The 11,897-nt window shown below is 36.8% G+C and overlaps 1 protein-coding gene across 3 annotated transcripts in view; it reads right to left on the bottom strand.

The window, feature by feature from the left end:
- Nucleotides 1-3,839: 3,839 nt before the first annotated feature.
- LOC146148515 (E3 ubiquitin-protein ligase MIB2-like) overlaps nucleotides 3,840-11,897 on the bottom strand; it is a 31,872-nt gene continuing 23,814 nt past the window's right edge. For all 3 annotated transcript variants that reach the window (XM_083387750.1, XM_083387752.1, XM_083387751.1), the window contains exons 9-15: nucleotides 11,404-11,561; nucleotides 9,040-9,182; nucleotides 8,392-8,533; nucleotides 8,239-8,294; nucleotides 8,040-8,178; nucleotides 4,871-4,968; nucleotides 3,840-4,303 (exon numbers count right to left, since the gene is read on the bottom strand). In XM_083387750.1, coding sequence (XP_083243876.1) covers nucleotides 4,136-4,303; nucleotides 4,871-4,968; nucleotides 8,040-8,178; nucleotides 8,239-8,294; nucleotides 8,392-8,533; nucleotides 9,040-9,182; nucleotides 11,404-11,561 — 904 coding nt within the window. In that variant the 3' untranslated portion in view covers nucleotides 3,840-4,135. The remainder of the gene's footprint in view (nucleotides 4,304-4,870; nucleotides 4,969-8,039; nucleotides 8,179-8,238; nucleotides 8,295-8,391; nucleotides 8,534-9,039; nucleotides 9,183-11,403; nucleotides 11,562-11,897) is intronic.

Raw genomic sequence — 11,897 nt, 5'->3', positions numbered from 1 at the left:
TGACGTTCCCCTCTATGTCTAAATTAAAATTTCCGTTTTAAAACAAATAGCCTAGCGTTTCTCAACCGGTGCGCCGCGGCGCAGAAGTAAAAAATAATGTAGGTCCTATTATATTATTATATAAAACATATATTTTTTACTTTCCTATTAAGCTTAGCTCATTGATTCCACAAGCCTTTTAAGTAGAAAACGCAATAGGACCTACAAAGAAACAATATCTAAATCAGATAATCTATAATACCATAGTACTAAGTCCACCGACATAATAACGCTATACTCGCAGTGATAACCACGACAGAATAAGTTCTAAAATGGTTTAAATAAGACGTAAACACGAAATAAGTCCAAAATTAATCGGAACAAGACTTAAATGGACAAAATAAGGTTTTTAGTCTTAAAGGCTGGAGTCCCTTTAAAGATATGCAACTATATAAAACCTATATAATAAAAAAAATGCAGGCAATTTAAGAGAAATACAGGAACACATAAAAAAAAAAATTCGCGCTCGCTTCGCTCGCAAGGTGCGCCGCCCTGTTTGCATATGTCTCTAGGTGCGCCCCAAGTGAAAAAGGTCAAGAAACACTGAAATAGCCTATAGGCCAAGTCACATTTTTTCCTTTGTGTTAAATTCGACGTAAATTGAACATTTGCGCAAAACTTCTAACGTAATAACAAATTTGTTAGCTTATTTATTTTTTAGGTTCGTAGTATGACGTCATATTACATGCATTTGAGATGATCTTTTTTTACCCGGCCCGCGACAACATTTTAAGTTTCTCATGTGGCCCGCGGTTAAAAATAATTGCCCACCCCTGATCTAGGGCTAGGCCAGGGGTGTCCAACAAGCGGCACGCGTGCCAAATGTGGCACGCGACCTAATAGAAAATGGCACGCAAGCCCCCCTAAAATACTTAATTTGTTATTCAGCCAATTGTCAAAAAATACCTAATTTTTATACAGTAAATTCTCATTGTTTATTCATAATATAAAACTATCGCGGCAATCATGACAACTAACAATTACTTATATTACTACAACATTATATTGTAGTGGAGGCTAGCATTCAATTGACTATTAACTGTGGTGTGAAGAAACAAGAAGCAAAAGTCAGCTCACCGACGGCACTTAGATGCAGTAATGCGCACTTCTACTACACGTTTTTATTATTTGTAAAAAAGCGCTTTTATTATTAGAAAGAATTAGTTACTAAACTTTGGCACGGGAAGAAGTTATAGGATAAAAATTGGCACGTTGACATGCTGGAGTTGGACACCCCTGGGCTAGGCGGTGCTGATGTTTCTCGTTGTTTGCTGTCCGCGTTAATATCAGATATCGGTTTAAGACAGGGGTCGGCAACCTATGCGGGCCGGATTCGCCCATCGCCCTCTTTTATTATTATACACGATTCCATTTCAAATACTTTTTGGCCATTTAATTACGTAAGTGCAAAAATTGTTTCGCGCCGCGCGAATGATCTTTCTACGTCCGGTTTGTGTACGTTTTGATGGTGTCTTTGGAAATAGATCAGCGCTTCTTTACCATTGCTCCATGGAAAATATTGGACATATATTGTTTAACATTTTTTTAATTTTTATTTTCGGCAATGTAATAAAAACTTGCAAGAAATTTAAACGATATGCCGTCGCTCGCCAGGTGTGCCCTGACTTAAAAAGGTTAACAAACACTGAACTAGATTAACATTTGCCGACCCCTGGTGTAAGACGTGCTTGTATTTTAGCTGACTTGGCACACAGTTCGGCGTGGAGGTCGCGCTAATCGAATAACACCCGGGAAAAACGATCTTCGTTAAGTACAGCAGGTGACTAGAGACGTGCTTGTAATTTAGCTCAGTCCCGGACACGTCCGGATCTACCAAAATCAATCACATATATTTCACGGTCTTGGTTTAGTTTTTCGCCTGAAGTTAACGGTTGCACACTTAGCGGTTTTGCAGCTGGCACTTGGCATGAGTGTGGACGACGCACGTCGCACGTGTTCGCTTTGCGTCTGAAGGTTCGCTTTTGCTGGACTTTAATTCGCTGTTTCTGATATATTTTTTTAATTACTTACGACGTCATTACAATCGCTATTTTATGACGTCATATCCGTCGCTATATTATGACGTCATTAACGTCAGACGGAAAAAACGGGGAATTCCCTAAGTTGAAAATTCGTAACCCCCCTTTTTGAAGTTGTGGATCGCCCCTGCCTGGATGGTAAACTTTAATATTTTAAAAGCACGTTTGTCACTGTCCGTGTGCTGTTTGTATGAATCTAAAATTCTGGCTGTATAATAAAGCCACTCTTTATGAACAGTTAAATCACTTGAGCTCTATTGGCATGAAACCTATATTATTTTCAGGGAGGTGCCTCGCTTTCAATAACTCAGATTAAAGGGGTGCGAAGTTTACGAAGCCCTGACTGTTTCTATGTTGGCCATAGGGACACGTTAAAAGTGCAAGAATATTTATATGATGTACACCAAGCGTTCGTCTGTTGAGGCACGCAGATTGACATTTCTACAATACTTATTTTAATTATTGCTACCTTCTTAGACGGACGGAACGACGGTTTACACCAAGTGCTCTATTTGTGCGATAGAAGAACAATCCGTTGCACTTCAACCCTGTCGACACGGATCCTGTGGTCCATGTTCAACAGAGTTGCGTACTTGTCCGATATGCGGAAATGCAATTACCTCTATTGGAAGTAAACTGTAGCATCGTCACATTTAATCGCGAATCAAAGTACTTTTGGGAGATGATGAATAAGCTGCCTTAACAGAGAGTCGGAACATGGTCATTGGTCATTTATGAACTTATTCTGTTAGACATTTCCATATTATATATGGCTTTCCTGATGAGATACCGTGTTTTCTTTAGCCATTGCGATTTCAAAATCATCTGTTTTGATGTAAATGAATAAGCACAACCGATAAACTACTCGAATGCTAATGGCGAAATGCTGATTTGAATTCACGAACTACATAATAACTGTTTTGCTATTAACACAAAACAAGCACAGTTCCATATTTGCAAATATGAAAACCGGTATTATCATTTGACACCCGTAAGTGTCAATCATTACTTAAAAATTTTACTCTATGTTGTTATCGTCTTTTAGCAGGGGCAATATTTTGACACCCTGAATTAAAAAAAAAATAAAAAAAAAGTATCTAGTCATATATATGATCTGAAATACATATAGACGTACTATAAATCCGCCCCCCCCCCGTCCATTGATGCACAAAAGGTCTCATTTTAATCACTAATATGGCTCGACTATACTGTCGCTTTATATATATAGCCTACCTTTTTGGATCGAATCAATTCAGTCGCCGTGGTTAATTGATACCCTCTAATCAAGTGATTTCTCTACCTAATGCTTTTTTGTCCTTTGCACTAATCTAATATAACCGTGTAAATTTGCTGACTTCGTCTTATCAGCTAATTATAAAAAATGATAACATTTCTACTTGTGCCTCACGTTTGCACTACGTGGCCAACTGGCCCTACAGACGAAGTTTGTTGAACCGTTTCAAAGAAAATTGCTTTCAAGCATTGGGCGGCCATAAGGAGGTACGTTTGAGAAAGTCCGCAATACGAACTACCACGGAAAAAAAGATAGTCTTGTTTCCTACGTGGGAGAACATGACTTTCTTTTTATTAGGTATGTATGATGAGAACCACTCGCCTAAAATGCCCATCACTCTAGCGTACATTGCTTCGTCTCTTTCTTTCTACGAACCGTCCGCCGGCGCACCAATACGGTAAAAAGTATGATATAGTTAAAAAATAAAATCCGCATGTCTCCATAACAATATTTATAATGTAAAGCGGTTGGTGTTTTATTGCGTAGTGGTAACATGGTAAAGTCAAGGGGGTGTAACACAAACACGCGTTTATAAAGTTCAGCGGTGAAATAGGAAAAAGGGCGATCTGCATTCTTTGATATACATGGATGCACATCAGTAGGTTTGCCACAATAAAAACGATCATGTTAATATCAAACAAATACCGAAATTAGTACATTACAAAGAGAATAAGTTATTTACATAATACAGTCGTCACTGTAAAACAAGAAATGCTTATTAAATCATAAAATAATATGCTTGCGTGAGTAAAAATTATACGATTTACAGGTATATCTTAAGTTTTCCAGATATTTCAATGCGACAAATATGACATTTGCTTAACTGAGACGAACATTGGCCACACGATCCGTGACCGCACGGGTTGAATGCGATTTCTTTTGCGTTATCAAAACAGATTGAGCATTTTTGAGCTTCAACTAATTCTTCAACCTGGAAACAAAACATTAACAAAGATAAAATAGTACCAGATATTGTGTCACTTGCGCCTAATTGAAAGCAGAGATAAAGAATTAATTTTTTTTTAAATCTGTATTTTTGTTAAATATTTTTTGCTGTGTTGGGTATTTTCCTCTAGCAAAAAGAAAAAAATATTTTATTTAACTTTTGCAATGTTCGTTGTATAGTAACTTTACGATCGAAAAAAACGAGTGTATGGGTGTCATAATATCGGATCGCAGCCGGGGGTATAGATGTCAGAAAGAAATACAAATAATTGAAGTTTGGGAAACAATAAGAAAGGGCATTATTTAAGTTTGGGAATAATAAGAAGGGCATTATAAATCCAGGTTTGTACTAATTACTCAATTTGCTACGCGACAGAGCCCGCAAAAAAACTTATAAGCTCCTTAAAATAACATTCCGAATTATAGTATTGTTTTTGGGTATTTCGTCGGGACACTGGACCAGTGTTATAAAAGTTAGGAAAAGGAAGCATTTGGGTATTTGCTCATCGCGAAACCGGTATTAGTTTAAAAGGATTGTGTAATTACAACTCACCTCTTCTTTCAGCCGTTTATTTTCGTCGGCAAGTGGCAGAACCTTTTCTGTGATGAAAGCTTTACAACTTAGACATCGTTTAATTCGGATGCTACAACCTAAACATGTCAGCATTATGTAAACTACATGTCAACACTGTGTAAGATAAACATGTGGACACTATTTAAAACTATATGTCAACGCTGTGTAAAATATGATATATGCACTCTGTTCAGTTAAAATATACATACATATGCATAACTGAAACCTGGTCATTGAGATCGGGAACGCCGAACATATATACACTTGGAGTCCTAAGGATTTTTGTGAAGACAAGGGTGCCTTTAGTTCACAGTACAAGAAACTATATTATTATATTCGTTTACAACAGTTATCGGCAAACTGTGGGCCGCAGAGCCATTTTTATTGGGCCGCGAGTTACTTTTGAATAGCTTGGTGTTATTATGTAGTTGTAGGCCACGTGATGCCGTACATTCATTGCACTTGTTGGTGTGGCACATAATTTTTAAATTGGCTCAGCTTGGAAAGGCTCACGTGCCAAATGTTGATCTAAGAGCCTGTCGAACTATATATATATATATTTTTTTTTATCCCATAATTTTTCGCGCTTCGCGCGTATAGTCTTTTTTTATATTATGTTTACCATTATGGCATGGCAGTGTTTTGGGCATCAAGGCGCCGTGAAATATTTCACATTAAATCAAATATCCTGAATCCGCCACTGTTTCATAGTGGTTTTACGTAGCGGGCCTTCAATAGCTCTGAAAGAGTACTTTGAGCCGCGACAAAAAAAGTTTGCCGACCACTGGTTTACAATGTGGCACTTGTATCCTTATCTGTTGAACGTAAAAAATGTATACCTTTACAACGTAAAATTTTAACACGTGAAGCCCACTGTATGCACTACGTTTTTCTTCTGGTTTTCTGTGCAGGCATGCTTTTTAGGGGTCAATTGACTAAAACCTGTTTACTCAAATCATTATATTTTTATGCCAAAATCATCTTCATAGTTCCAACATATCGAGTAAAGTGCAAATATGTTTTTTGTTCTCAGCAGTTCATCATGTAACCTATTACATTAAAATGTTTTACTTTATTTAGTTAATGAATGCACTTTTTCGGGCGCCGCACAATCGCTTTTGACACCGTCTCCTTGAATTCCTCTACACTCGATTTCAGTTGCACATTTGTGAAGTTTTGTATATGAAGAGGATCCTTACAAAATGCACAAGTGGGCCATATATTTGACTATATGCTAGTTTTTACGAAACTTTGCTGCTGCGTCGTTTTAGGTGATATAGTCTGGTTTAATAATTCGTTTTTTTTTTCGACGATTTCCAAATTCAGATACCCACGAATATTAAGAACCTAAATGGTTAACAAATGCTGCAGCATTTTTTATGGGATTACAGGAGTTCAGCAGACAGATTTTTAACATGATTTAACCAGGCTTTTCAGAATTTTTAGTCTGCGAGCTCTTAATTTCCCTTAAAAGGATCGCCACCCGTGTACAGCGATAAACAAAATGCTTTGATAGTTGTCTCCTTTTTTGCACGCATTTGTTGAAGTGCAGTTAATGTAGGCCTACTCGTCACCCGTAAAACACTTTTGCCCGACTCACAGATTTAGCAATCCCTGATTTAAAAAGTAGGATATATTTTTCTATCAAACAAAGAATTGTTTTTTTACATTTATTATTGCCTGAAAATGATGAACGACATTTCGGTATTCTAGACTCTAGAGCAGGGGTCGGCAACCTACGGCCCGCGGATGTAATTCATCCGGCCCGCCGCCTCTTTGAAAAATTAGACACGGGTCAATTTCTAATACTTTTTGACTATTTTAACTACGTAAGTGCAAAAAATGTTCGCTCTCCGCGCGAATCTTCATTCTACCTACGGTTTGTTTACGTTTTGATGCTGTCTTTTGAAATAGACTAGTCATTCCATACCGTTGCGCCGTGGAAGGCTGCCAAGTGCGTCACGGAAAACGTATTCAAAATATTGGACATATATTTTTTAACATTTTTTTTTTATTTTCGGCAATGTAATAAAAACTTGCAAGAAATTTAACCCAAAAAAATCGCGCTCGCTTTGCTCGCCAGGGGTTTTGCCTTAAAACGTTAAAAAACACTCAGCTAGATTAATTTTAAATGTTATCGCGTTCCCTCAAAGTATTGTTATTACATTTTTTATTGCTAGTATGGGGACGACGTGTGAACTCAAATTTTAAATCAAACAAACGCTTTTTTTCGCGATTTGCGCCAATACTCTACTGTCTCCTTAACGTAATCAAACACGTTTTTAAGTGCAAAAAAAACGATACGAGGGCGAGGCCCGCCTGATTCACAGTTGTTCTAACATGAAAATAACACAATTCTTAGTTATCATGTTTTGCAGCCCGCAGAGTTTCGTTTTGGCCCGCAAATAAAAAAAGGTTGCCGACCCCTGCTCTAAAGAGTTCTAGAGATTCAAGTGGGTAAATAAAAATCTGTGGTACTTCAATTTATGACCCGAGGGTCACTGGTTCGCCATCCCTGGTCTAGAACCATATATGGAAGACAGACTTGTTTTCTGGCTTTACGTCATAGCGAACCGTTTTGTAACGCCGTCTGTTAAAATGTGTTGGTTGCCAAGCAATTATTCTGACTGGGTTCCTGATAAACGTATATTCGTAATCATGACGGCCATCCAAAGGTTTGATTAAACAAATCGAAATTTTAACTCGCTGTTTGCGTGACCGAATTGCCCCTGAGGACCACGAGAAACTCTAAAATGAATATTTTTTTAACTAAACTCGATATATGCATTTTTATTATTGTGAGCCCCACTGTCGGTACAACCAATAAAGGAAAAAATAGATGTACGTAACCGATTTTTTGGCGCAATATTTTTACTGTATGCAAACACCCGAATGCATCAAGCCTTTATTTTAGTAGTTAGTTCCCGTACAGTTAGACTGGGCTTGGCAAAAATAATCACCTTTTTTAGATAGAGTTTATTCATAATTTGAAATAGTCTTGTCGAATTAACGTAGCGACATGTTTAAAATGAAATAAAATATAGTTAACAATTTACGGCTCTAAACAAAAGTCTTTATCTGCCGCTGCTAAAAGACTAATTTGTACTGACAAACTATACTCCACAACATATCTCAATTTTATATTTACCCTGACAAACCAGTTGGTGCTGACAAGGTCGAAATATAACAATTGCCTTCTCCTCCTCGCAAAGTTTGCACATGTCTTGCGGTAAGTCAGGTACAGTCGTTTCGCCATACGATGTCGTTGGTGCTTCTGTCGATTCCGACTATATATAGCGGTACAACGGTAGTTTAAACGAAATAATAATATGTAAATACAACCACACCTCTATCGAAGATGTTAGCGACGAAGGAGATGAAGCACATGAAGGCGAAATTCTTCCTAAATAGTTTTTAAGCATTAAAACAACAATTTAGAATAAATATGTTATGACACACAAGGCATAATATAACGACAAAGTCCTTCTAAATACATATACCATTTTCAACTTTTGCCAATACAATAGGATGAAACGACCACATCTTTTGATGAAGACCGATCCCCAAAGCTTCAACGTTGTATTCTACGATTACGTCGTTGTTTAATGCGATTCGACGAACTGTTCCTTGTTTGTCAGACAGCTATAATAAAAATGTATTTCTATATCGGTAGGTCTATTAAAATTTGGTCAAAAAGATTCAAGAAAATACTACAATTGGTGTTATATTATTCAGAAAAACAATTGGTTGGTTGGCTTAGCAATGTTGTTTGTGGGAGTATCTTAATAGTCATCTTTAAAGTTTCTGTAGCGTGCAGGATTTAATGTCATATTTGTTCATTATATTTTGAGATGTCTATGGTCGGCATCACGGTTGCTTAGTATTTGGGAATGTTTTACGTAATTCTGTTTTGCTTTCTTCTGATGTGTAAAACAACTAGTATTTGCCTTTGAATATAATTTCAAATAAATGTTTAAAATAAGTAGTCTTTTAATCTCCTTGTCGGCCTAAATTGTCTGAAGGATACCAAGTCATTCGTTTTCTCACATCATCATTTTTCTTTGTTGACAAAACTCAATGAAACTTTAAAAAAAACAAAATAAGTACAAATATACAGGATTTATATCAGTATAGCTATTACATCATACTTCTATTAGAGCGTCATCCCAACTTCCAGATGCTTGCGCAACTTCATGAAGAACTTCTAAAGGAAGCGAAATCTTAACCAGATTTCCGACAGAAAAGTCAGAATTAGAATTTTGCTCTTCCTCGTCAGCCGCCTTTATATCACCTTAATTTATCAGAATACTACCACTTAAAATGTACCACTTAAATGTAATCAGTATCACTTTAAGAAAATGATGAAAAAATTAATGGAAATGTTCACATAATATTTAATTCAAATAATTCGACCACAAATTCTATAGAAATTCACACGCCTGCCCACTACGCACTGTAAGTACCTCGGACCAACAGGGGCGGATCAATATTTTTTGTTCGGGGGCATGCAAATTTTCAGCGATGATTCAACAAAACAACGTCGAAATGTGAAGTCATATAATATTTATTCTTAAAAATTCTGTAGCTATTTTTAGGGAACCGGTGATCAAGCTTGCAGCTGGAATCCAGTCCAATTACGTCAATCGCAAAAAACTCATTTAAAAGGATACGTGACGCATTAGGACAGCGTTTACCAAAATGTGCGCCATGGAAGGTTGTCATGTGCCCTGCAGGCCAACAAAAACTTATTTGATATATATTTTTACATTTTTTAAACTTTCTCGTTTTTCATTGAGTCAACAATAGTTAAAAAACAATACAACTATAAAGACGATAGTTAAGTCAATGGCGTTATACCCAAAACATTTCGCGATCGCTTAGCTCGCCAGGTGCGCCACCACGTGTTTAGAGATCCACAGGTGCGCCCTAAAAAAGGTTAACAAACTGCCTTTGGGCTAGGAGAATCTGATATTGCTAGTGATAACAGCATTTATAGTCTAATTTAACATAATGGTGTCCGCACCCTTACATATTACTTTTATTATTATTCTGTGTTGCATCATGTTTTTTTCGCCAAGTCCGATTGACCACGTCACAAGTGACGTAGTTAATTGAACTTGATTACCCCCGCCGCAGTTGGCAACTCTAAAAAATCATATAGCAAGCTGATTCCTAAATCAAAAACAAACAAATGCTGCAATATTATGGATCAGCAATATATTAAATGTAATTGATTACATCTCAGAGTACAAATTTCCATATGAACGAATGCATAGTAATAGTAACCTTATTTTACGGCAACATGTGACCAGCCTGGATAAAAATAGAAACAAGTTTTGTGAATTTTTTTGTTATTGGGGGTCTATATCAACCAGAAAAAGTTCCAACTAATCTGACCTGAGGAAAGCCGCTATTTTAGATGTCTCAAATACTTTCCATGCATTCGGAGATATGGCATTTTTCAAAAGCTCACTTTTGTTCTCATTAAAGCGTAACTAAAAAAGTAAAGTTTGATGGATGACATAAAAAAATTAGCAGGCCAAATAAGCAGGAATATCAATAATAAAATAATATGTAAATCGTCTAATTAAGACTAAAATCTGTCGGAATACGTTCTAAATGATCGGAATAAGGCCTAAAGGGCCAAAATAACGCTTGAAACTGTAAGTAGATGGTATGGGACGATCGGGAGCTGTCGTCTGGCATCGAGCGTTTTGGTGTCGACGCTTAGACGCCCTAGACCTGTGCTGTTAGGGCGCCGCTGTTTTGGTAACGGATTGTTTGCACCTATTTGGGGTCAGTGAGCGGAACTGTAGGGGTTAGTGGGGTGAACTGTATGGATTATAAATTGGATTTTAGTTAAAATTATTAAGGGAGTTGGTAATGTACTTACGTGTGGGTTTGGGGTTAGGTAAAAGGTTGTATAAGCCTGATTCTGAATATTAAGATCTTAATTCGACGGATTTAAGTCTTATTCCTAACGACTATTAGGTAGTAGACCTATATTGGTCTTATTCCCAAGTGTGTTTTTTCCCGCTTTGATGTTGTTTGGTCTTATGGGTGAACTCCAGCTATATGTATAAAGCCATGGTATTAAGACCAACAACGTAATTAAACCAATAGCGCCATACTATTTATGGTGGAATAAGACCTAAACTGGCAAGAATAAAAACAAAACCCACAAGGCAGTTAAGGTCTTATTTACATGTAGGTCATATTAGGATTTATTGGTTAGTCTAATTTTGGCCCTAATCCGAAATTGGTTTTACTCTTACATTGATGATGACTAGAAAGATGTAAACATCATGTGTAACGGCCATTTAAAACATCCAAAATGGTGGCTTTCCCCAGGCCGGATGGACTTTTTTTGGTCAGTATATTCACCCTACCTGGCAGGTCCGGAAACACTTGTTTCTATTTTTCACAGACAAAGTGAAAAAATTAGGGATACTATAGTATTTTATTTTGTCACTTGTATTACAAAGAAGCAAAACGTTGTATCAAATTCTAACCCAACATGGGAAGATGTTCAACGTAGTATTCCCAACCATTAGTAGGAGTCGTGCATTTTAAATCCACTTTTCCTTCGTGCCCTCTTCTGTATATGTTGCTTGTTCCAACATTCCAAAGAACACGAACGGCGTTGGACGCATTTTTGTCATTGAAACCACTGATAAATGTTTCTTCATTTAATATTAGCACTGGTTTGAAATGGGTTTTAATCATAATGAACAATACGATTACCTTAATATCACGGAAAGGGCTAAACAGTAAAGCTGTGGAGACCCAATTCTTTTAACTGAAGTTTTTGTCAGCGAGGCAAACTTAATATTTTAGCAAAACTAAGTTAAATTTTTATTATAATTATTATAATCCAATTATTTGTATGGCTTCCGCAATTTCCATAAATTTTGGAGGAATCTTGCTCCGAACAAACCTTAATAAATCTAATCTAACCATATTAAACTACTATACAGTCGACGAATCAACCAATTTTGTCACTTGT

Source organism: Ascidiella aspersa, chromosome 4 (assembly GCF_963924565.1).
Source record: "Ascidiella aspersa chromosome 4, kaAscAspe10.2, whole genome shotgun sequence".
NCBI lineage: Eukaryota > Metazoa > Chordata > Ascidiacea > Phlebobranchia > Ascidiidae > Ascidiella > Ascidiella aspersa.
This window is presented reverse-complemented; position numbering and strand designations above follow the sequence as displayed.